This window comes from Podarcis melisellensis, assembly GCF_964234715.1.
Source record: "Podarcis melisellensis genome assembly, chromosome: 6".
Classification (NCBI taxonomy): domain Eukaryota; kingdom Metazoa; phylum Chordata; class Lepidosauria; order Squamata; family Lacertidae; genus Podarcis; species Podarcis melisellensis.
Genome location: NC_138538.1, coordinates 13244370 through 13271531, shown reverse-complemented (window position 1 = coordinate 13271531; position 27162 = coordinate 13244370). Strand labels below are relative to the sequence as shown.

Genomic DNA, 27162 nt, shown 5'->3' with positions numbered 1-27162 from the left:
CAATGCTTGTGCTGCATAACTGGGATGCTTATGGAAAATCCCCCCCCCCAGTCCCCACTGCCCAGGCCTTAGCCAATCTCTGCTTGCCTCCGCCCATCAAGGAGCCACCCACTCTTCTCACCCGTTAGTTGCCACCCCAGCACAAACCAATTGAGAGACAGGATTTCCTCTGTGGGACCAATCCCACGTAGCCAGTGTCGCCCCTTTCAATTGGATTTGTAGAAAGAACATGAAGATGAAAATGGAAGAGAATGGCTGTTGCGAGGAGCGACTTTCCTTTGGAACTTGCAGTTCATGGGCCGCGTGTTGGACCACCCTGAGCTAAACCATGGTTTGGCTTAGCATTACGTGCAAACCCAGGTTCATGTTTTGTCTCCCCCAAACAAACTAGGAGCAATATGTCAAGAACAAATGCCCTTCATTGACTTGGGGTGAGACAGACCATGAGCTCAGGTTGGCACACACCAAATTTTGTCTTAAGCTCCTGGCAGCTCAGCAGCAGCATCAGGGGCAAAGTGAAGCAGCTGCAATTTTCTAAATAACCACCAGCACATTTACTCATTCACACTCTGTCATAGTTTGGCTTACATGTGAACTAGGCCAATGTGTGTATTTTTGTCAGTTGAACAACTGTGGAGTCCCTGTTTAGGAACTTATCCCTGGAGTTTCTGATACCCAAAGCAGTGTAAGTGATTTCCTTAATCTTAAGACAATGCAACTTTGTTAGGTTGTTTCAGATATATTACAAGAAACATGCGTTTGAAATCAGAATCCATTCCTCAACTCTTTTATATCCCGCTCCCCGCCAAACTTAGATTTGGTGTCTAGCAGCTGGCTGGCTAGATGATTTATTGAAGATTATTTTTCTTGATAGAAGTTCTTTGACTTTTGTTTTCCTCTTCAAAGCTATCTCTCCATGATCTAGAAATTTAATTTGTTATTTTCTTGGTTACAGGGAGAAAAAAATGAAAATTCAGGATATTAAAAACAATATTAAAGAAGCTATAGAGGTAAGTCTACAAGCTTTTCCTGGTTGCTTTGAACTAAAATTTTAACCCGTCACTTTCTGATAACATTTTATCTCTTTTCCTACAGACAATAGTGACAGCAATGGGAAACCTGGCACCTCCAGTTGAACTAGCCAATCCAGAGAATCAGTTTCGAATTGACTATATATTAAACTTAGCAAGCCAGATAGATTTTGACTTCCCACCAGTAAGTATAAATTCTTATATGCAACAGGTTTACGTTGCATTGGTTTTTAGTTTTCATTTCTTATCAGTGCTGATTTCTTGCAAGGATAGAGTGCAGTGAAGTGAGTTTCCCAAAGCATATAGTTCTCTATTATGATCCCAAATATTAATGCGTCGGTTGGCCAAGTTACTGATATAACAGTGTTGAGGCATCATATGAGCTACTTTCCCTTCTGTATACTTATAGAAATCATCATCAGCCTATAGTCAGGGCGGTGTTGGTTGGACATTTGAAAGTGAAGTGCAATATATATATATTTTGTCTCCAGTAGAGTTAAAAGTATGGTAAATGAAGTTCAGGAGTACATTTAAAGTGGATGGGCCATGCCGTTAATACGCAGTAAATGCAATCAGGCAAAATCCTAGTCGATTTCTCTGTGGCCCTTGGTTTTGTAAACACCAAGTGACAGGTGCTGATTTTCTTAGTAGTAGTAGTTTGAAATACTTATTTCGCGTATACACTTAGTATTGAGAAATAGGCAACTAAATTGATGAAATCTTATGCTGCGGACTCAGAGTTAGGGACATGTTTAGAGCTGCTCAAGAAATCCATGGATAAGCTGAGATTTGAAACTGGACCTAAGTTCAGCTATCATATGTTGTTATTATTGTAAAGCAGTTTAAAATATTGGCTGTGTTTGTACATAACTCTTAAGCTGTAGCTTGCTGTCTCCTAGACGAGCAAACAAACCATAGTTTGCTTCTCCAAAGCTTAGTTACTCCTGCCTACTCTTTGCTGCCTGCCTGACATCCTGTACTGGCATTGCCTCACCTTGTTACTAGCTCCTGGTTGTGCAAACAGGCCAGGGAAATCTTCTCATAAGTTTTCAGCCATTCCTGTTATGCCCTGAGTCAAGCTAATTTCCCCCCACCCCACCCGCATCACAGAAACATCAAGTGTACTCTCAATAATCAAATTCCTTAGCTCTATTCTACTGCTCTAATGGAGTAATTGACTTTTACAGGTTTTCTGCTAGTATCTTTTTGTGTTGTATTGAAAGATCGGTGTTTTGTTCCTGTGAAGAGTTAATTATTTTTGCTGTAAGAAGGTTTAGCAGTCAGGATAGCCAAGTGTATATGAATTAGTCAGTTGACATAAATGATCATTAACAATTTCCCCCTCTCCTTGTAGAGCAACTGGGTCTAACTTGTGAGGGGCAACTTGTCATGGAGGAATTGGGAAAATGGAGAAGAGAGAGTTTGTTGTCAGGCAGATTTAAGAGTGAGGACATCTTTGGGGGGGGGGACAGTCTGGTGAACAGTTTTGGGATTTTTCAGCTGCTTGTGCCAGTGTAGCTTGGTGAGTATTAGGACGCCAAACAAACCATGGTTAAGGAAAGTTGTTTCCTTCTGAGTTATTGTGAAACCATAGTTAAAACAAGTGTCAATTTGTAACTCAATACAGTGGTGCCTCGCAAGACGAAAAGAATCCGTTCCGCGAGTCTTCGACTTGCGGTTTTTTCGTCTTGCAAAGCAAGCCCATTAGTGGATTAGCGCTATTAGCGGCTTAGCGGGCTTAGCAGAGCCCGGGACACAAATTTTCCTGGCCCTCTAGTGGCTGTGGTCTAGGAGGCTTAGTTTAATAGTAATAATAAAAATTTTATTATTTGTACCCTGCCCATCTGGCTGGGTTTCCCCAGCCATTGCCCAGTTCAGTCAGAATCAAGTATACACTTCTAGAGTTAATACTAAATACATTTTAAAAAGGTAAAGGACTCCTGACAGTTAAGTCCAGTCGCAGATGACTCTGGAGTTGTGGCGCTCATCTCGCTTTACAGGCCGAGGAAACCGGCGTTTTTCTGCAGACAGTTTTTCCAGGTCATGTGGCTAGCATGACTAAGCCGCTTCTGGCGCAATGGAACACCGAAACCAGAGCAGCACAAGGAAATGCCATTTACCTTCCTAACGGAGCGGTACCTCTTTATCTACTCACACTTTTTTTGGTGTGCTTTCGAATTGCTAGGTTGGCAAGAGCTGGGACCGAGCAACGGGAGCTCACCGCGTCGCAGGGATTCGAACCGTCGACCTTCTGATCAGCAAGCCCAAGAGGCTCAGTGGTTTAGACCACAGCACTACCCGCGTCACCACTAAATATATTACTTCTGGTAAATGAGCCCCCAAAGCAACTAGAGGGCTGTGAAAATCTGTGACCCGGGCTTTTTAGACTCATGTAGGACGCGGGTGGCACTGTGAGTTAAACCACAGAGCCTCTTGGGCTTGCCGATCAGAAGGTCAGCGGTTCAAATCCCCGCAACGGGGTGAGGTCCCGTTGCTCAGTCCCTGCTCCTGCCAACCTAGCAGTTTGAAAGCACCTCAAAGTGCAAATAGATAAATAGGTACCACTCTGGCGGGAAGGTAAACGGTGTTTCCGTGCGCTGCTCTTGTTCGCCAGAAGCGGTTTAGTCATGCTGGCCACATTCTGCTCGTGGTGATCTATGCTTGTTGTGGCGAACAAGCACTCTAAATCGTTCAGTGAAGCTGTACGCCGGCTCCCGCGGCCAATAAAGCGAAATGAGCGCTGCAACCCCAGAGTCGTCAGTGACTGGACCTAATGGTCAGGGGTCCCTTTACCTTTACCCATGTACTATCTGAAACCAGAGGCTTGCATTGGTTACCAGATGCGAAATATTTTGGCATCATTTTCAGTTCTCCTACTCCACTACTTTTGCTAAAGAGACCATCTGAATAATTCTCACTAAGTGAAAGCTCTCATTTTGATCTTGCATCACTGAATGATTTAGAGTGCTTGTTCACCACAACAAGCATAGATCACCACGAGCAGAATTTACTTGCATTCACTTTAGCTCAGATCAGCAATAAATAAATAAATAAGTGCAGCCTTAATGATCTTTTAATGGCAACTTTCCCCAAAGATACTGCTTATTTTGCTCTGAAGAATACTTTGGAACCATTGAATGCACCATCTTTTCTGCCACCTTCAGAGTTAGAAACAAGAAATTTGTCTTATATTTTAAAAGAACCTGTGATTTCCAGAACACTAGCAGCACAAAGGACCTTTTAAGGACTTGCATGAAGGCTACTCGATACTCAGTACTTCCTTATTGTAGGGTAAGCCTGTGAACAGCATACTGCTGTCTTTTGGAGAGGCCAGTGTTTGATAAAAGGGTTACAGGCATATGCACTGGCTAAGAAAGTGACCTTGTACATATTGTGCCTATTAAAGCACATTCGAAGCACATTCTCTCCCTCAGAGAATCCTGGGCTCTGTAGTTTATCCTTGACACAGTTGCCGTTCCTAGCAACCCAGATTGTAGTTTGAATGTGCTTTACAGGAATATGCAGCCAGTATTCATGAAAGTGAGTGAGCATGTGTGCATTCCATCTGAGCTCTGTAACTTGGCTTCCAGAAATGATGATGAGGGCTTTCTAGACAGATGCTGCTTACCAAGATACCCCAGTCTTAGTTACTGGCACTGTTTGTTATTTATCAGGCTTTTTATCCTAAGTGTTACTGCATAATTTGAATTTTGCTTTCATACGGCTGGATGTTTGGCTTGCTGTAGTTCCAATAAAATTAGAGTGCCATACTAGGACCTGGGATAGGAAGGTTCAAATCCCCACTCAGCCATGAAGTTCCACTTGTCCAGTCACTGTCTTCCTAGGGTTGCCATGTGTCCTCTTTTTCCAGACTCATCCTCTTTTTCATGGGCAGAGCCATCATAGCAATCCATAGTTCAAAATATGGCAACCCTGCTAACTTGGGTTGTGAGAATAAAATGGAAGAGGAGGACTGGAGATTGCCTCACGCTCCTCAGAGGAAAGGCAAGAAAAAAGGTAACCAACAACTGTGATAAAATAGCAACAGAGAGAGATGCAAGAGATACTGGCCATTGCATTAGTTCTGAGTCAGTATTTAATATTCAGTCCTAGTTGCATACCTCCAGTAATATTTCATTTGAGCCCTATTTCAGAATTAAAATTGAACTTTGCCTTAGTATTTGCACCATTTTCTATATATGCCAAAAGCAGCTGAAGATACAGGATTTTGCTTCCTGCCTACTAATCTTGTATCTTTTTACCATGAAATGCATTTTCATGTGCTTTTAGTTAGGAAATATAATGACGTTAATGTGGATTCCTGTGATAAGGTTGCATAGTTCACTTAATTCTAATCGTATTAACCGTTTTGAAGTTCCTGCTGTTGGTTAACTTTGCTATATAGCTGTGCTACAGAACTGTTTCTGGAAGCAGCCACGTGAAATATTTGGAACAATTTTTCTCACACTTTTTTTGTTCGCAAGGAAGTTCAGCGGTTGGCATTTGTAACCCACAAATTGCTACCACCTGGCTTTCTGACAAGAAACTTCTGATAGCTTTGCCACCACTGCATAACTGATAGAGACCAGAGGCAGAGTCTTCCAACTGGGCAAGAGCTTCACAGGAAGTCGTGGTTAATAATCTTCAGTAGTTAGAAATTAATTAGCAAGTCCAGTTGGCACTACCCATTTCCAGGTTAGAATGAATGTCGCTTCCTCCTGCATGCATGTAAGGGTTTGGCAGAGTAATATCAGCTGTTGGGCAGTTTGTTGCCTCTGATGGATGTCCTTAAAGGTAGAGGGACCCCTAACCGTTACATACATATCTTAAATCTTTTCTTGGTTTCCCCTAACCATCCATAATTAATTTGGTGGCGGCACTGGGGAGAAAGAGGGGAGAAAGCCCCATTTCACAATCATAGATCCTTGCATTGATGGGACAGTTGTAAAGGTAAAGGGACCCCTGACCATTAGGTCCAGTCGTGACCAACTCTGAGGTTGCGGTGCTCATCTCGCTTTACTGGCCAAGGGAGCCAGCGAACAGCTTCGGGTCATGTGGCCAGCATGACTAAGCCGCTTCTGGCAAACCAGGGCAGTGCACTGAAATGCCGTTTACCTTCCCACCGGAGCGGGGCCTATTTACACTTTGACATGCTTTCAAACTGCTAGGTTGGCAGGAGCAGGGACCGAAGAACGGGAGCTCACCCTGTTGCGGGGATTCGAACCGCCGACCTTCTGATCGGCAACCCATTTGGCTCTGTGGTTTAACCCACAGCGCCACCCGCGTCCCATGGATGTCCTTACCAAGAAACTAAAAAGAACCTATCACAGGAATGATCTCTTACCCAGTTGCTACATTATGGATTACTGCCTCCTTCCTTCCATGCTTGCGGTGAACTGGAACAGCTCTTTTTTTTTTTAATAGCTGGTAGGCACAGTGTCTACTCAAGAAAACCATTCACAGTATGGGAATATTTTGCTGCTGCCCCAGTGACCCAAATCCCGGTCGGGGGATGACAAAATGGTGGCAGAGTCAAGGCAGGAGACATTATTTTTGCAGCAGTGCTGCTGTGGTATAATGCCATTCCCGCTACAGCTTGTACCAGCTATCAGGCTGCCCTCTGATGTGTGTCTCTGGAGCATACAAACAGTAGTCTCACCTGGGCTCATTTAAGTATCAGTTGTATTCCTCTGGTACTGAAAAAACCGAACTTGTGTATTAATTATGTGTAAGGTACCTAAGAATATCTCTGTACTTTTAAATCCCTGTACACATTAATTGAAATGAGCTCTCCTCAGAGAAAATTGATGACTTTATAACTTTATATAGATTTCTCTTCCCAAATACAGTGAGTAGTTGGAGATAACCTTTATCCTAGCGTATTGTAAAGTTTTACAGTACAGCAGATTATGTCTTCACTGTATACTGAAATTCAAGCAATCAAGTAAACAGTATATAGTGTGCAACAAATACGGTTTCTGTTGAGTGTGCAAGTCACATGCCATTACAGACCACTGTTTTATCAGATACCCATGGAAGTGTTTGTGTCCGTAGCTGAGTGAAATGCATGCTTATACCCTCCTCTCTGAAAGCATGTTGATGACAGCTTGCACAATGCTGAACCTGACTTTCTTTAGAAAACATAACAGTGGGAATTGGATAACGTGCTCTCAGTTTCTCGAGCTGTCCTCCTGGATTTTGTACACTAGTTTTGAGGCCACCTCAAAGCGAGACGGAAGAGTTTGAAATGCATGCACACTGTGATACTGGGGTTTAAGTAAGGATGTGGTTTATACTACATAGCAATGCACAAAATTGTAAGCTGAACATAAATTTGTACCTGACACACTGTGGTGTTCAGCATGACCTTCTATTTAGATGATTCTGGTGTTTAGTGATGCAAAGTAGTTAAAGATTGAGTACATATGGTAATGGATTACTAAACTTCCTGAAGTCAAGTGCTTTGGGTTTTGTATTAGCTGTGACTTGCTAAATAACAATAAGGAATGCAAATGTTTAATAAATGACAGCAACATCTTTTTGTAATAATTGAATATCCCTTGTAACCAGTGAGAACTGGTGAGTCTCGCTCTCTCTCTCTCTCTCTCTCTCTCTCTCTCTCTCTCTCTCTCTCTCTCTTTCTGTGTGTGTGTGTGTGTGTGAGAGAGAGAGAGAGAGAGAGAGAGAGAGCTGTCAGCAAAAAGTTAGAAATCTTTGTATTTTGCAAATGAGGATTGGATGCTGTAGAGCCAAGGTGGTCAGATTGAAGGCCATGAAGGGCTTGTAAAGGCAAGCAGCACTTTCTCCTTTAAATAATAATACTGAATAGCCCATAGTGCTATGTTCTTCTTTGCAGCAGTTGTTCTAACTTCAAGAACTGAGGGAGGGAGGAGCCTTGCTTCACCAGATTCCCCTCCTTTTATTGCTGAAAAGTTTCCTGTGTGGGTGCTGGCAAAGTTAGCTTTCCTAACAGTGGAGAGTCAGATCAACATATTCTTGGGTTACACTTAAAAGGTTTAAAACAGTCTAAAAGAGGTAAAACCCGGAATAATACAGAAAGCAGATGGAACAGAATACTGTTCTTGAATAACCCTGGCTATTACATGGGGTGTTAACTTTCATTTTGGTAGATTTATTGTGCTTTTTTGACAATATCACATCAGCATAAAAGTTCCTGGGGAGGGTTCTGTTTGTCTAGCAACATGCTTCTATTTAGCATTCAAAAAACACCATGTTGGTCTCTGCCACTCAGTTCAGAAAAATGCTCTCACAATTAGCAGCAGAGAAATGGTTGTGAAAATGTAGTTCCAACCTGAAGACTAAGTATCTGTCTTGGAGTTTGCTCTTTTAAACATGTGTATCTTTGAAATGCTGTGGTGTTGACAGTGTTCAATATTTAATTCTGAAACAAGAAATATGAAACATTAATGAGCTCCTTGGTAAAATAACTTTGTAGTACAATAATTTCTCTACAAGGCTGTTGTATTTCACAGGTCCTTAGGTATAGTATGTGTAAATGCTAAATACATATCAGATGTATATTTTTAAGGTTATCCTTCTCTGAAATAAAACCCCCCAAATATGATCAGTTGCCCAAGTGGGGTCTGGTCTCTGTCTTGAATTCATTTGCCTTTCATTGCTGCGTAAACAGAACCTGTTAGACTAGTTGAGGGTTATATAATTCAAACTGTTCAGCATTACTTCAGCCACAATTTGTGGACTCAAGTGGGAAGTGTGGAGCCCTGTTCATTTCAATAGCCCAACTGGCTGGATTTTTAAAAAATCACAGTATAAATGGCAGCTTCTTTCAATTTGGAATCTAGAGAACCTTGAACATGCGCACAGTCCCTTTTATGCCTGGAGTTCCTATATGTGTAAACCTTTCCCATTCACTTCAGTTCCATCCTATTGGATGCACAGAATTCCTACTGCTGCTAAGATTAGAAGGTGCTCCCCTGTGCTCAAAAACTGGAAGAAATAACAACTTCATTGGGTAGAAGACTGAGAAAAGAAGTATGTGGTATAGAGTGCTAATGTATAAAATAACATATTGTAAGAAATTGTCAGAACGATTTGCAAAAAGAAAAGAAAAACAGTTCCATTGCTTGTATAGTTTATTTGGTATTGGAACTGAATAAATAATTATCAAAATGCTGAAAAAAAGGATTCTACATATTCTTTAAAAAAAAACCCAGCATGATAACAAAACGGATGTTAATCCTTTCACTAAAGTATTTAGGTTAAGCTGTATAGCTATATTCTTAATGCTTTGTTGTGACTGAACTTTTAGAAACAACAAAAACTAAACAGGAGCTCTGTATTTTTGGGTGTGCGCACACCTGCTAGATTTTGGTCTTGATCTTACGGTCAGGGTTTTAAGAGTAAATCTCTTTTGCAAGGGATGATGTGTTGGGAGCCACACTTCTTGCAGCCCCTTGGCTCATCCAACCCAACTGGATATTTGCACAGCTGAGCTGGAAGTGTGCATCCCAGATCGGACAGGAACCCCCTTTAAAAAAACACCAAAAACTCAAAACGTTAGGATGGCGAAAGGAAGAGAGCTGGCCCTGGCACAAAAGGGGGGCTGGGAAATAAACAGCAAATAGTAGGTGATGGGAAGGATGAGTCCACATATGAGGGAGCTTGCCTTAAGGCGTTTCTTCATAGGCCCAGCATGCGGAAGCTTTTGAACCACACTCGCACAGATAGCCCCTTGCACCTATAACTTCATGTGCAAGGTAAACATTAGACATACCAGACTATGATGAGGTGAGTCTTTTCCAGAACAAGGAAATAGACTCGGGGACCTAAGTGGTATGTGCAATGTTGTCTGTTCAAGACTTGCACATAGAGTTCTTCACAGAGAGATGTACTTTATTTTTTGTTTATTATATACTTCTAGCATTGTGGGAAATACAAGATTTGCTTATCTGGTGAATAATTTCTGCTTGCAATTGTTGTTGTTGTTTGTTTATTGAATTTATATACCACTCTATACCCAGAGGTCTCTGGGCAGGTCACATAAAAGATCACAGTACAGTATATAAAATAAAAAAAATTAACCCAATAATACCCCCCCCTCCAAAAAAGTAGAAAACAAGCACATAAAAGAGGAAGTTTCTAGTCTGTGCTTGTTTTCTGTTTTGGAGAATTTGGAGCATTTGTAGAAATGTAAACCACAGAGCCTAGGACTTGCCGATCAGAAGGTTGGCGGTTCGAATCCCCGTAACGAGGTGAGCTCCCGTTGCTCGGTCCCTACTCCTGCCAACCTAGCAGTTTGAAAGCATGTCAAAGTGCAAGTAGATAAATAGGTACTGCTCCGGCAGGAAGGTAAACGGCGTTTCCGTGTGCTGCTCTGGTTCGCCAGAAGCGGCTCAGTCATGCTGGCCACATGACCTGGAAGATGCACACCGGCTCCCTCGGCCTATAGAGCGAGATGAGTGCCACAACCCCAGAGTCGGCCACGACTGGACCTAATGGTCAGGGGTCCCTTTACCTTTACCTTTTTAATCTACTTACCTACAGTCATAAGTGGTTCAGTCTCATCAGCTTGACTGCATACGTAGGCAAGGCCTAACTCAGCTTCACATTCCTTCAGAAAGTAGAGCCATAGAATGGTAGAGCTGGAAGGGACTCCGAGGGTCATCTAGCCCACCCCCCTGCAATGCATGAATAACATGTTTCTGTTTGTTTCTCTCCTCCTATCCTTTTGTTTTGCTCTTGGTTTTAGTCTGATTAACTTTGTCTCTAGCAGTTTTAATTTTGAAGGAGAATTGCACCCTGAAAAAAAATTCAGGGATGTGTGTATGTTGTGGATTTTTGTTTTTGCTGGTTTTTATTCAGGGCTGTGTTCAAATTAAGGAGTTCTCAAGGCTAGATCTCCCATGATGATGTGTGTTCTATAGCCATTAGGGTGGCAGAGAGATGCCAACAGGCAGAGTGAAGTCTTGCCCCTTCATAGCAGTACATGCGATCTCTAATATATGTGTGGGATGTACCTCCTTTGTGGGTTGAGGGGAAGACCAAACTAGTACTGCTCTAAGTATACAGAATGTTTGCTTTATGTTGTCTTACTGGTTAACAGATAGCTACCCATTTTGCTGTTTGAGGGAATGATTTCCCCTGACTTCTTCATTATCCCCCCCCCCTTGGTCCTTGCACCTTCAGGTAAGGTAAAGGTAAAGGTACCCCTGCCAGTACAGGCCAGTCTTGACAGACTCTGGGGTTGTGCGCCCATCTCACTCAAGAGGCCAGGGGCCAGCGCTGTCCGGAGACACTTCCGGGTCACGTGGCCAGTGTGACAAAGCTGCATCTGGCGAGCCAGAGCCGCACACGGAAACGCCGTTTACCTTCCCGCTGGTAAGCGGTCCCTATTTATCTACTTACACCTGGAGGTGCTTTCGAACTGCTAGGTTGGCAGGCGCTGGGACCGAGCAGCGGGAGCGCACTCCGCCGCAGGGATTCGAACCGCCGACCTTTCGATCGGCAAGTCCTAGGCGCTGAGGCTTTAACCCACAGCGCCACCTGCGTCCCTGCACCTTCAGAGGTAGGGCCAAAAAGAGTGATTTGGGGGGCTTTGGTGGCCTGCCTGTGAAACTCCTTCCCCAGGAAGACCTGTCTGACTGCTGTTCTGTTGTTCTTTTGAAGTTGGGAAAAACTTTTATTCCCTTAGGGCCTAGGCCTTTTAAATTTGTCTTTTTAACGAGTATTCTGTTCTGTTTGCCTTTAAGCTTATATTTTAATTCAAATGTGCATGTAATCCACTTGGGGGGCTGCCTTTTGATGAAGGACGGGTATAAATTCCCTAAAATGAATTACGCTTTTAATTGGTACTGTTATTTTATCCGGTGTTGTAGTCCATCATTGGCTAGATTTTTCTCTCACACACTTTTTATTTAAATCTTCCGACCTAGTCTTCATAATGTGACATTCAAATTTTGTGGTTTCGCTATTCTCCAGTCCCTGTGCCAGTTCTAACCAACCTTCCTTAACGTTTTATCAGCCTTTTAAAATATAATTTTATGGTATTTCAGAAAGGTGACAGAAATTTTAGTTACATCCTGAACTTGAGCCATTGCTTGTGATAAGTTCCAAGTCAGACTTCATTATATCCAACAATTTCATCGTTTTTGTGAGGTGAGCCCATTTCGTAAGGCTCCAATTTTTATTTTTATTTGTTGTTTAATGCTTATGTAGAGGGTTGGACTAGTGTGCACCAACTTTATGCCTGGGAGAGGATTATTCTCTCCTAGATCTGCATGCTCCAAAGTCTCAACTAATTTACTTCATCCCTCTGAACTCAATGGGAGGGCACTAAGGAGGTATTTGATTACCTGAAAAAAAGTAGGCTTTAAAATTGCTTAGCTTTGACTGATTACATTCTCATAATATTTTGTCAAACTATTGACTTGCTTTGATTGATAGTCTTTTAAATTAACTTATAACCTGAAGCTGGTAGTAAAGAACATATTGGCTTAGTTACATAAAGATATATACTGTGTGTGTCTATATATAGATATAGATATATGCAACCCCGCACATTTTATAAAATAGATTTGCTTAAGCCTACATTGTTTATAAGACACACATACACAGCTGAGAGACTTAAAGCAGGGAAGGCTGTCTTGTTTTTGTGCGCAGGGATGAAATAAGGAAGGGCCTGTTAGAGATCTAGAAAGTCTGCATAACAGTGTTGCTTTTTTATGCAGTGCTGGGTTGGCTGGCTCACTCACTGAACACACTTCCTGTTTCTAAAAAAAGCCTCTCATTTAGCTGCTAAATAAATATGACAGCACCTGCAGAACTGGATGTATAGCCTCACCTTTTGTGTTGAATCATTCAAATGGTCTGGCTAGTAATGGCAGTTTCCAGTTGAAATGAAGGCTGGGGCACAAGCAGCACAGCACAGTTCCTCATTTGCTTCCTATAAGTAGCCATGCTGGTACAGGACATAACTAAGGTTGCTGGCTTTAAAGCCGTTGGCAATGAGCATATATAAATTTCAGACTGTTGGCAGGCCAGTAACTACTTCACAACCTTAAAAGCAGTGAAGAAGAAATGGCCGCGTGGCGGGATCTTCATTATCAGAATACACGGTTTAGCTGTTTTTAAAAATATACGCCCATTTTTTAATTACCATGGTTAGGAGGAAAGGGGAATTCTCTGGGTTTTCTCTGCTTTGTTTAGGTGTGATAGCTCAGTCAGTACAGCATGAGACTCTTAGTCTGTGGGTTGTGGGTTTGAGTCCCACATTGGACATAAGATTTCTGTATTTCAGGCGGTTGGACTAGATCAGTGGTGGTCAAACCTGGCCCTCCAGCTATTTTGGGACTACAATTCCCATCATCCCTGTTAGCCAGGGATGATGGGAGTTGTAGTCCAAAAACAGATGGAGGGCCATGTTTGGCCACCACTGGACTAGATGATCCTCAGCCCCGGGGGTCCCTTCCAACCCTACAATTCTGTGATTCTATGACCCTTTAGTGCAGTGTTAGAAACCGAGATAGAAACCTGGGACCTGGGTTGTTGGCGCCAAAACAGAATGTCTAGTCTTTATAGGTTGGGGGGGTCGGCAACACTTTTTATTTATTATTTTGATAAGCATGAATTAATACACAATTCATGTAAGCAACACATTCTTAATATCAGATTTTTAGCAGAAATTGATAATACATGTTTAATTTGGTGTTTACAATGAGAATATAGATACCATACTTCAGTTTTCAAAACTACTCTTTTTTTTGTTAAACTCCTTAACATATTGTCTATTCTTAAAATATACTTAGAGGCTTCAAAACACATCCATTTCAGTACACCTTGAGTGGCACCCAGACCATTGGAGGTGCTCACAAATGGAGAATCTTTAGGGGCAAAATGCGCCTGGCGCCCTGCTAATTTCGAACCCTGCTTTAGTGCTGTTTCACAGCTAGAAGAAAGCCTAAGTTCCCATAACTGCACTTGCACCCCTTTCATTCCTTGCCTCTCCCTTTTTCTCCCCCACCCCCAATTTTCTGTTGAAATTTGACCGGGGGGTGGCAGTAAAAGGAAGGTCCTTGAAGCAGGAACCTGTTGTCATAGTCTGTCTTAGAATCATAGAACTTTAGAGTTGGAAGGTACCCTGAGGATCATCTAGTCCAACCCCCTGCAAAGCAGGAATATGCAGCTGTCCCATACAGGGATTGAACCTGCAACCTTGGCATTATCAGCACCATTCTCTAGCCAACTGAGTATGTGCATTGTTAATTAGCGAGTCATCTGCTTGGATGGCATAGTATGTATGTAAATAATTTTAAAACACAGTATCTGCCATTTTTACTAGGCGGTGGTCTCATCTTTGGGTGTGTATGCTGCAGAGCTATTTCAGACTGGTAGCAGGATTCTACCCTGTGTTTGGGAGCACAGAGAACTTTAAGAAAAAACTTCTTACAGACAAAAAGGAGGATAGGACTTAGCAGCATAAAAACTCAGATTTCCTCATGTTCAAGGTGCTTCCTTGACTGTCACTGGGGAATCAAGGGGAGTTGGAACAGAGCTGGCTATTGGCCGGCTACACTTTGCTCTTAAGGGCCAGATGAAATAGATGTGGGAATGGGTCATACTACTGGGGGCAGGCATCAAAATGTAGAAGCATCCCTTACCAAGTTGCAGTTCTGTTTTTCTGATACGACACCCTGACCGGAGTGTAACGTAACTTCAATAGCAGGCAGGGTAGAGTTGTAAGGCTCTGTCTGTCTCAGCTGCCACACTTTTAACATCACCATTTCAGCTGCAGTAACTGAAGCCTCTGTAGTCGCCACCACAGGGAAACCAGTTTCTTAGGATGTGACTGTGGAGAACACAAAGCATCTTAGGTGTAGCTTAAATACTTTGGGGGAAGGTAGTAAAGCACTTGTGTGAAGGCAAACATTTGGAGTTGTGCAGTTAAATTACAAGGATTAGCTTGCCATATGTATGTGACAGCGAAATTAATGCTAGCCACCTATAGATGTGGGTACATACAATGTATGTAGCCTGGGGTAGTTTCACGCCTCAGAAAACTCAGCTTGCAGACTTCCCATGCGCTGTGACCAGTCTGCAGTAGTACTGAACTCTGTAAACAAGGGCAGGGAAGCAATGTATTGGGAGCTAAGCAACTGCCGTAAACTTCGAAAGAAATATATTAATTCTCTTTGGGTCTTCGTTATCATTAGGAAATAGAAAGTCCTGGTTATAATTGTTTCTTCGTTTTCTCTGTGCTCGTTGAACCAGCGAGGGTAAAACATTCATGAAGTTGCAGGAAGTACAAGAGAGCATGCCTTTTCCTAGCTCCTTGCTTCTGTGTATCGTTTTCTCTCTTCCCCTTCGATTCCTACCTTCCAAATTGCACATGCCCTTTGTCCTCCCTATACAAACCGTTCTTTGAGCAATGCATGCTTAGAATAGCTCTTGAGAAACAAATGTGAGTAGGCGAGTTTGGATAAAATCTTGAGGATTTTTTTTAATGAAAATAACACAAGTTGAACCCTTTGATTCTCATCCATCTCAGCTTCAGCTGTCCTATTAATAGTATTTTACATCTACTTTTCAGCTAAATATTACTTTTGCTTACAACGTTCTATCTGTGGGTTGGTTTCCCTGCAGAACTCCTCCTTTTTACCGCTCCCCCCCCCCCATCCAAGATTTCCCATTTACCTTTTTCCTGTTTGCAAGTAAATTCAGTCATAATGGCTTTGATCTGATCTCATACGAGTATGTGTTCAGTATTATAATGTTCAATATATATTTGGTAGGTCGGGGTGTGTAATAATATGAGTGACCACATTACTCAATAGAATACTGGATTACTTGTTTCACTTGCTGCGACAGGCCAGACCTACGCCAGTTAGCATTAGTAGCCTCTGAGGAGAAAATTAAGTTTTATTGTGCTTTAGTGTTATGCCTTTAAAAAAGCATTTGAAAAAAAGCATTTGAGCTATGTTATGGATTTTTATCCAAGCACTGCATAAATTTGTATGGACATTTTAAAGAAAAGCTTTCCTGAAATAAACATTTCTGGCACACTTAGCCCTTTTAATATATACAAAATTAATGATTCACGTGATATATGGAATTTATATCTGATTAATTGATCCACAGTACATTTCATAAACTGATTTGTTTTCCCTGTATGCTCCCTGCAATGGATATGGTAGATCTGAAAATAGATACCTAATATTGATGCATATTAAAATAGTTTTAATATATAATTGATTAGAATATTGAGAGTACAGTCGTACCTTGGATCTCAAACACCTTGGCTCCCGAACGAATTGGATCCTGAATGATCAAAACCCGGAAGTGAGTGTTCCGATTTTTGAATGATTTTTTGAAAGCCGAACTTCCAGCACTGCTTCTGATTGGCTGCAGGACGATCCTGCAGCCAATCAGAAGCGGCGCCTTGGTTTTCATACAGTTCTGGGAGGCGAATGGACGCCCGAAACACATTCTGTTTGAGAACTAAGGTAAAAACACGCTGATTCCTGGACCGTCCGCGGGCTGGATTTAGAAATCCGGCCCCTGGGCCTTAGTTTGCCTAACCATGGCATCATGAATCTAGGGAACAAGTTTAAAGTTGTATTACACATTACTGAGGGTGGTGGAGTGAGTTTATAGTTAGTTATAATGACATTTAATACCTATACTATTGATGCCAGAGCTTAGCTGCACTTGCCAGAATTACCTTACAGAATTACCTTACAGCGCAAAAAAGGGAGGATGCTTGGGCATGGAGCTGTGGGCATGGAGTGTGGATAAGCCCTTAGTTAGACACACAACCTAGCAGTTTGAAAGCACGTCAAAGTGCAAGTAGATAAATAGGTACCGCTCCGGCAGGAAGGTAAACGGCATTTCCGTGCATTGCTCTGGTTCGCCAGAAGCGGCTTAGTCATGCTGGCCACATGACCCAGAAGCTGTACTCCGGCTCCCTTGGCCAATAAAGCAAGATGAGCGCTGCAACCCCAGAGTCGGCCATGACTGGACCTAATGGTCAGGGGTCCCTTTACCTTTAGACACACATATTCCTGACACATGGCTGTCATTTTCACTGGCAGACTTGTGCTTCTTATTTCTGAATGTTATCCCTTCTGATGGGGAGACGATACACTGGCTCTTATTACAGATCTGCCTTAAAATCTTACTTTTTATTATTACGTTCATAAGCTAATAAATGAAGAGAATTTCATTCCTTCTGTGCCTTTTGTGATGTCTTTCAAGTTACGGAAAGAGGACGTTTGTGACCTGTGAAGTGGCTGGAGGCCTTGTTCATAACTCCCATCATGAGGCCAGTAATGCTAAGTGTTAATAGAGCTGACAGCTATGTGGAATCAAATGGATACTTGAATGTTTTTTTTCTTAAGTCTGTAGACTGAGAGTTATAACAATTAAATGAATGGGTTCTGATTATCTGATGCACCACAGATGAAAGCCTGAAATGTATTCCTTCTTTGCTGGTAACACAAGGACTTCTGAAAGTACATAGCAGATTTTAAGAAGGGGACAGAAATTCATTGAATACAGTGCTGGAAAACATGGATTGCCTTGTTAACATGTGAGGAATGAAAGCATCTTGCCTGCATCCTTAAGACTACTTGTTCTTTAGGTTGTCTGAAGCAGCACCACATAATTCCAGTGGAAACCACATAGGAACATCTGGAAAACTCCCCCTCCTAGTAGGCCGTGCAGCCAACTGTGATACCAACGAGTCGGCAAATGCTGCAGGAAGTGAAATACTGAAATACTTTCAATTTCATTATTGAAGCTACTCTTAATTTTGCCGCCTGCGAACTATTATAAAAACATTTTATAATGTTATAATGGTGGGAAACCCTTTGGCCTGTCCCAGAATCCCCCACGTGCAGTGCTATGTGCCAGTTACTACAGATAGCATTATCTATTTCTAGGTATGTTCATTTCCTTTATGATAGGCTTGTATAGTGTGAGCTTCAATTAAAATGCAACACCACAGTGGACTGCAGATTTGTCCTTATACAAATGAGCGATGAGGCCAAAACTTGTTATAGCGCAAGTATGTGCACATAACTATTAGCATCTGTTTGGCTTTTTCAAAAAGAAATAACAGAGAGAGGTTGTTTTGCATCCAGGCAGCTTTTGAAGTTATTTCTTCTGTGTTAATGAACCTCTGGGACAACGGAAAGCTTATAGGTATTTGACAATGGAGTGTCTGATCATGTGTGACTACTAGACACTGTGTTGTTACTTCCTATGAATTCTCCAGTTGTGTTGGTTCTTGAGTAAGCTTACTCTAGTAAATGGATACTTTTAATTTATTGGGCAACAGCAGTTTATCTTCCTGGGTTGACACATTTAGCTAGTTCGTTCCTGTGAGAAATCATCCCAGGAAAACTGCAGCCTTTCAAACCATTGTCTCCTCCGATAGCAGAAAATCTCTTTCCTCCTCCTTTTCACTGCAATGGGACAGAGAGTATGTAATATTCAGCATAGCTTGTTAGCAAGTGTGCAGTGTTCCAATATAGCTCCCACAGTGACATTCTAAAGAGTTGCAATATGGTACCATAAGCATCATTGAGCTGGCAGGAAAAATAATAGGGTGAGCCAAGAGCATTGTTTCAAGATGATCTTGCAGCATCAGTTTGCCCTGGTATGAACAAAATCTTCTTCCTTGAGATCTTGCTGTGGTGCTACTGTGGCCTCAGCAGGTATGTTCTCCCCAGCTATAAGTGGAATGCAATAGTGCTGCTGAGCTTACAGGAAAGTAAACATGGCGAGGCCACAGCTTATAAAGCATGGTTGTAAGGGACTTCGCAGCCTAGGTTTTAAGGGTTATTTTTATTTCTAAAAACTAAACAAGAAAGTAGCGGGGGGTGGAGAGAGTAATGCATATCCATATATATGTATTACTTTTTTTTCAGTGAAGAGCCTGACTTTCTTTGACCTTTAATCATAAGGTTTACTAGGCAATGACCTATTTAAAACATCTGTTATGAAACATGTAGTTTCATGGGGCACTGAACTTTGTCCTAACGAAATTGAATCTCATTTTAACTGCAGTATTGTGTAACGCATGCACACACCTTTCAGTAGTGTTTGTGTGTCTGTGTGTTTTAAGCAGCCTTGGCTTCCTTAAGCTGTAATTGGTAAACAGCAAACTCAAATGACAACTCTGACTTGTGCTTTTATTTTAGAGTGCCATTCATCCACTCATAAGGAACTTTCTAGGTGGTACAATATGGGCATATTTGCAGCAGGCATACCTTCCCTGAAGCTAGCTAGTGCTTCTGTTGTAAGACCACTGCATTTTTCCAGCACTGAAATTGCAATTTTAGTACTTAGGAAATGCAGATACATTGCTTCATAACTTTCTTTCTAAGAAGGCTAGTGACTCAGGGTTGACTGGGTTGGCAACCCCTGTTTTAAAGTTTGCAGTTTTTTAAAACAATAAAAAGTAATTTAAGTAATTTAAAAAACCAATATTTTAGACAACAGGATCCCCCCCCCCACTTCCCTACAGTTGGGTATCCAGATCCCCCTCAATTATTTTTTTAAAACTATTCTAAGGCAGTAACCCAATGAGTAAGCAAGAATTGGAGAATACTTGTGATTACCTATGGATGCTAATGGCAGGCACCTAGAAAACCTGCCCACCCCTGCAAATCACAATATACAAAGATGACACGGTGTTCTATACAGGAAGATAGTTATTGATTTGTGTAGTTCTGGTGAAAGCAGGTATATTTGCAACACTTTGCAGGTGAAGTACAAGGTATGGTTAAATGAATGTCCCCTCCTCCCTAGAAAGAGAAAGAGGGAAAGTCCTTAAAGAACTGAACTGGTTGTCTCTAAGCCACTGGACCCAATTCAAGATTTCAGTAGTACTAACATACAAAGCTATAAACAGCATGGGGCCTGCGTACTTGACAGATCTTCTCCCACTGAGATCAGCTAGGGAGGCCTTGTTTGTGGTGCCGCCATTGGAGGTGGTTCATGCCTTAAATAATGCAGGACCTTACATCGAAAATGCAGTCACACACAGAGGGGCACAAAGAGGTTTCTTTGAAACACACACAGCAGAGTGATGGGGGGGGGGGGTTTCCAATCTGTCATTAGTACTGTTATAGCCATTATTCAGTAAGGTCAAGCTTGTAAATAGCTGCTCACTTGGCTGCTTGTGGTAAAAAATAAATAAATAGCATCCAGGTGGCCAGATGGATAAGGGTTTGTAAAGTGGAGGAAGTGTGCAATGGACAGCAGTGGTATGTGGGGGCAACTGGGCTAGTGTGTACTGACATGTACAGCCATATTTCAGGCAATGGATGCATTTGTAGGGAAATTTGCAAGTATCTTTCTCATCCTTATTTATTTGACTAGGAGGGTTTCAGTGTTGTCTAATCCTAAAGTAGCTTAATTTAAGTCTTGGGAGTTGGTGATTTCATCCCCCCATCCCCTCAAAAATTCCCAAGCTCATGAAAAGGGAAGAAGAGCATAGCACAAGTTCATTTCTAACTTTTGGTGTGCCCTCCAGTTTTCGTATCAAAGCGCATCTCCAGCTATCTATCCAGACAGAACCCAATAGGCTGTATGTTTGGAGTCGTTATGCATGATCTTCCTGTGTAAAAGAAAGTTTCGTGACTCATGTTTCAAGGCCCCCACCCACTGTGGTCAGTAGAACTGACCTTTAGCCCATTGTGCCAGATGGTGGGGGTATGGGAGGAGTCTTCTATGTTGTGGCACTCATGAAGTGGAACTTCCTGACATGGGAGAATCCATCTAGCTTTTTTATTGCCTTTTACCACCAGCTGAAAATCTACCTTTAGCCCAATTTTTGCTTCCATCTCCTGTCTCCAGGGTGTGGCTTTTCAGGTCCTTTTCAGGTGCAGAGGTAGGATGGAAGTTGGAAGCATAAATATTGTTGTCGAAGTGGCTCGGGGTATTGTATTGCTACAGCATAATGAGCAGTGAGGAAGAGATTCCTGCAAGGTCCTGCTGTATTTACTCGGATGTAATGCACACAGCTTTTTTTTTTTTTTTTGCCAAATTACATCACAAAAACTAGGGTGCACATTAACATTCGAAGGTGCATTACATTCAAGTAAATACTTGAATTCACTGAGTCAATGAAAGTCCACTGTCTGGCGAGTTAAAATGGCTCTCAAGATGGCAGTGGCAGACTGAGCACACTGTCCTCCCCTTGCCCCCTTGAGGTCTCCTTTGCTCTCAGCAGCTGGCCGTGACAGCTTGGGCAGCTGTTGTGTGACTTGAGTCCCCCAAGAGCGGGCGAGGGAGACTGGCTGGCAAGCAACCACAGGCGGAGTCACCCTCCCCACCTGCATGTCGGCAGGGGGCATGGCCACCATGGAGAAACTCCGCTCTTTCCAGCAGCAACTGGGCCCCGCTGTCTTGGCGCGGCGGCTGCAACATCCACCTCACAGACCATGAGCTGTGAAGGGAGGCTGGAGCGGTTGACGGGCGCGGAATGAAAGTGGCTGCAGGGCCAGTGCCAGGGGAGGTTCTCTGGTGGGAATGGTGAAATTTGAAGCGTGCTTTACTTTTCAGTGTACTCTACTTATTCGAATGTTATGTGCACCTTTTTTTGTAAAATTACTTTGCAAAAATTAGGGTGCGCATTAGATTCGATGGTGCATTAGACTCGAGTAAATGCAATATGTCATGTTCACAGTTACTTCATAGCTAGACTAGTTGCCTTACAAGGTCCCTTTCAACTCATGCGGCAATCTGTTCAATAAAAGGACATTAAGGTTGGGTTTTGGTGGAGAACAGTGCATAACGGATAGAAATTATAGTACCTCCGTTTAAAAGTGGTAGTAAACACAGTGCTCTGGCATGGCTCTGGCATGGCAACCTTTTGGATCAGTATTTTTTCACGATCCTGGTCTTGCATTGTGGACAGAGCTGCACAGTTTTTCATGGGTAGCAGAAGGATATTTTTAGAGTCCTTCTATTAAAAGGTTCTAATATATAGTTGCAGGAATAACCTGCATTGCTGCTGTTACATCATGTGCTCTATTAGAATGTGCCAGTGGATGAACTGATGTTATGACAACAAGAAACCAACATCAAGAGCTAGTCTGGCTTCTTTCTAGGTAACAAGCCTAGTACACAGAATGGCATGGATGGCTTTTTAACCCATCCACTTATAGAGCAAAATTAATGAAATGGGACAGGATCAGAGCCATGTAGAATTGCTTGAAGTGAATCAGAGCCTTATTTATTTTTTCATTGCCCATCTGTTGCATGTAGTGATTTAGGCCAGGAATATCAAATATGTGTGTGTTAGTTCGTGTTCCTTTATGGCCCCCTTTCCATGGAGAATTTGTAGTGCTACAACACAACCCTGGATTTGCATGAAATCAGGGTAGGGGGGAGCAAAAGTGAAGTCAGAGGTCTGAGTAAAGTTGTTGTATGATAAAAATACTATGGATTATTGAGGGTTCTACATCCTTTATCTCCCTCGTGTTACGCAGCCGAGAAGTGGAAGAGGGAGAAGTTTGAGTACAGCAAGAAGGGAGGAACATTGAAATGGGGGAGATTGTAAGGGCACCCATGTCACTAAAGGTTTGCAGGAAGTGGGAGTGGGGGGACAAAGTTGTCCCATTTGAAGTGGCTTTGGGCTTGATATCGCTCTCCCACAGTATGTTGACTTACTGTGCTAGGGCCAATATGCCTACCTCTTCATGTGGGCTTCTTTGCTTTCTTTGCACCCTCTGCTGGTCATATTTATTTGTGTTTATTTTCCCCTCTTTGATCTGCAAAGCTTGTAGAATGGAACAGCAGCCAGTATTGCTAGCAGAGCCGTTTCTTGAGCTTGGGGAAGCTCTTACAGAAGCTGGGTTTAAGAAGCATGCTCTGCTCCTACATCACAGTGCTTATTGAACACCAGCAGGGTATGAGGCAGTGTGCAGCATATAGAAATAATGTGCTTGGTGTTTCCATACCAACTGTGGTAAATCTCTACAAAGATAAATGTAATACTTGGGGCCAGCCAGCTCACACAGAGATCTGTGGGCAGGAATACACTTCTGGGTAGCAGTAGCAGCTACTGACTCTTCACCGTTTTCTACCGCCAGCTGGAGAGCCCCATTATAGCCCTCTTGAACACCACCTCCAAATTTCTCGAACCTCAGTCTCCCAGGCCTGTCTGACTTCAGCAGACGGGACAAACATGGAAGTTTCTGTGATGTACTCCTCCTTTCTTATCTGCTGAAGAACCCAGGCACTGATGAGGACAGTGAACAGCTGAGAAGGCTGGAACAGACTCTGGAGCTAGTTATGTCAATTGCTGCTTCTGCAGCCTCTCAAAGGCCTTTGTATATGCAGGGGCTTGTTCATAAGCTCCCTGTGTTAACTAAACCTTGGTCACACTAAAATCCAGAAATTGCTGACTTTGGGTAGTGAGCTAGCTGCTTAGCTTTGTAAAATCCCTATTTTGTGTTAGTCAAAGTTATTTCATTTTTCTTGGCAGTTCACTTGAGAAGTATTGTCAGTGTCTCAAATGCAAGTCTTTTCCTCCGATTTCCTTTTGAAGCCTTTATTGTTACCAGTAGTAACTCTCGGAAATCTGAAACGCTGCATTTTCTTTTCCTTTGCAACTTTGCACTGGTTCTTTTTAGCAATAAAGCAAATGTAAAAAGTGCAAAAGCTGACGTTGATCAGTTAGTGCCATGCTCCTGCTTAATCCTCTCTTCGCCTGGTATGTGTTGTGGCTGCAGGAAGAGTAGAGGTGCTGCAAGTCAAGTTCAAGGTGTTAGTAATAACGTATAATGCTCTAGACAGCTGAGGACCTTCTCCTGCAAGTTCCAGAGATGTTAGAAGCTCACTCTGTAGTAACTCAGAGCAGTGCTTTTAGTGTGGCTGCCCATGTTCTGTAGAATAGCATTCCTATCGAGATATAGCAGGCACCCACTATTTTTACTTTCCAGAAACAATTTTACATTTGCTTTATTGCAACAGCCTTTCCCACTCTTTGCCATGATTTTCACAGAATCATACAATCATAGGGTTATCTATGGGTCATCTAGTCCAACCCCCCCCCCCACAATGCAGAAATATCAGCTAAAGCATCGTTTTGTACCGTTTCAGTTTTATTTTAAAAGGTTTTGCGTACGGTTTTGTGTCTTTAATTGTTTTTATCACACATCGCTTTAAGACGGTTACCGTATTTTTCGCCCTATAGGGCGAAAATACGGTATATAGAAGGCAATTAATAAACGGATGATAATAATGTAAAGCCACAACTTTATAGAGGGCAGGGGCCAATCCAAACTGTGTGTTTAAATTAGTGTGGAAGTGGAGTGTGATCTCAGTGAAACATTCCCTGCTCAAACTACAATTAACGTTGCTCATTTCTCAGTTATTTGCTGATAGCCCACTAATCTAAAAGTTAGTATTGATTGTGGGTCCTGGTTTTGCTTTCTCAGTTAAGAAGTTCAAGCAGTGTGGACTTGGATTCTTTTTCCATCCCACGTGGAAAGTTAATAACCCTATTAAAAAGATAGTGTAAGTAGGGTGTAGTTCAGGTTAGTTATAAGGTAACATCAAGCAAAGTCAAGTTCTGATGGATCAAACATTTTGCTGTGAGCCTCAAACTTGCAGCTCTTCTTCTCAGTCAATTAAATGAATCATTCCCCAGTAGAGTGTACTGGTCAAAGTAAAACTGTTGCTACAGTGCATGGGATTTCCTAATCCTCCTCCTTATTCCTTCCCTTTCTTTTCTTTGCCACTTGTGGGTAGAAACGGCTCAAGGTAGAACATTGCAGCACTTTTCCCATGCCATGCATAATTTTATGAACTTCTACCATGTCACCTCTTACTCGCCTTTTCTCTAATGTAGACAGTCCCAAAGACGGCAAACTTTCTCCATAGGGGTCTTGTGTCATCTAGTCAGTCATTTCGTTTGCCCTTTTCTGAGCCTTTTCCATTTCTAATGAGTCAACCAGAACTGTGCACAGTATTCCAAATGTGATTGCCTTGTAGATTTATATAATGGCATTATGATACCTGCAGTATAATTTTAAGTTCCTTTCCTAATGATCCCTATTATGGAATTTTTCTTTTTCACAGCTGGGTCAACAGCTTCATCAAACTATCTTCTTTGACCCCCAGGTCTCATTCTTGGTCCATCACCATGAATCTAGGCCCCATAAGTGTATATATGTAAAATGAAGAATTTTTGCCCCAATGTGCATCGCTTTCTTACACTGAATTGCATTTTTCATTTTATTGCCCATTCACTCAGTTTGGAGAGGTCCTCTTGGAGCTCTTCGCAGTCCTTTGGTTTTTAATAACCCTGAACTATTTAGTATCATCAGCAAATATGTCACCTCACTGCTCACTTGTAGTAATAATAATAAAAAAAATATATATATTTATTTATTTATACATACATACATACATACATACATACATACCCCACCCATCTGACTGGATTTCTCCAGCCACTCTGGGTGGCTGCCAACTGAATATTAAAAACACAACAACATTAAACATTAAAAACGTCCCTACACAGGGCTGCCTTCAGATATCAAGTTAAAAAGCATAGGTCCCAATACCAATCCTCGGGGGACTCCACCATTTGGGGAAATGTCCATTTATTCCCACTCTTTGTTTCTGCAACTTAAACAATTTGTGATCCACAAGACCTCCCCTCTAAGCTTACTTAGGAGCTTTTCGTGAGATACGACTAAAGCTTTTTGAAAGTTCAACTGCATGTTCAAGTAGGCACTTGGTAGTGTTAAAACAGATACAACACTAAAGGGAGGTTAAAGATCAGCAAAAGTATGTTTTCCCTGGGCCATCCGGAGAATATTACAAATTCTAAATAGAGGACTGCTGCTGTTGCAGAGATAAAAAATTCAGTTCCTCAAATCCTTTGCTAAGTTGGTTATGGACTGTGAGATGTTCGAAACATCATGCAACTGTTCTGTGTCTTTCTTCAGTTCATTTCCAGAGATCTCTCTTGTATTTGGAACCTGAAAATCCAGTACATCCGTATTCACCAACTCAGATGGATTCCAAAACAAGTCAACACAAGTGATTCGTACTAAGCTCTTTAGAAATCTCTTAAGTAGTTTGACAGTTTCCAAAATACTTTTTGTGTAAGATCTCCCAAGGTCTCTCCTTTGTGTAATTCTCCCAAGTGATTGGTCAAGCCCAGTTATTTAATGTTCTGTTCTATATTTGGACAATGTATAACCCATAAATACTGAAAAGATTAGCTACTCATTAACTTTTGGTGAGCTCAAAATTATATTTGGTCCTGAGACAAAAGTTGGTTCTTTACTTCATTTGAACACATAACAAAAGTTTATCTGAATAAGGAGAAAAAAGAGCTAGTCAGGCTTAGCTCGCTCAATCATGCAGAGTTACAGCATAATTCAAAACCTGAACCTGAATGAAAATTCTTTAGAATGTTAACATTGACATTTTAAAAGACTGAAAAGGTATATTCGATGCATTCTAAGAAGTTGGACTTGTTGCATCAGCCTTTTACACGAGTCTGAAGTAGCTACCCAAATCTCAGCGTCAGAGAATGTTCTGTACATTCTGAAGATGAACTGAAAATGCTCAGAAGACATTTTTCTGATTAAAATTTCTCTCACTTCTCTCTTTCTCCCCTACACACACACGGCCACTTTGCAAGATTTTAATAAATGGTTTGGGGCCAGGAAAATTGGACAGATCCTTCCACCAAATTTCTCCAGGGAGAGAAAAAATTTCTTTTGGGGGGCGGGTAGGGTGCAAAATGGTGACCAGGCTCCTGTTGCCACTTGCAGCAACAGCAAAAAACCACAAATCCTTGCGGGGAGAAAGAAGCACTGTTAATGCTAATGATGAGCACACTCCCAAGAGACAGTTGGAAAATTTCTCTCTCCTTGGAGAAATTTGGTGGAATGATCTGCCCAATTTCCCTGCCCCCAAATAGGGTGGAGAATGTTGAAAGGCCATTAATGAACAGTTCTAGGTTCTTACAACATTCTGTGACACTGAAGAGAATGAGGCATACTGTGATCATTTGGGGCTGAGCTCTGTCCGCCACTCTGAATGAGTGGCACTTCTGTGACATCTTCATTCCTGTGACCTCCAGCAACATTGCACTATCCCAACTACAGTCGTACCTTGG

General features: G+C 42.1%; 1 protein-coding gene across 6 annotated transcripts in view; it reads left to right on the top strand.

The window, feature by feature from the left end:
• Window positions 1–27162, top strand: part of GNAS (GNAS complex locus) — a 172064-nt gene that overhangs the window by 104321 nt on the left and 40581 nt on the right. For all 6 annotated transcript variants that reach the window (XM_081917106.1, XM_081917107.1, XM_081917108.1 and 3 more), the window contains exons 3-4: window positions 956–1010; window positions 1096–1215. In XM_081917106.1, the coding sequence (XP_081773232.1) occupies window positions 956–1010; window positions 1096–1215 (175 nt within the window). The remainder of the gene's footprint in view (window positions 1–955; window positions 1011–1095; window positions 1216–27162) is intronic.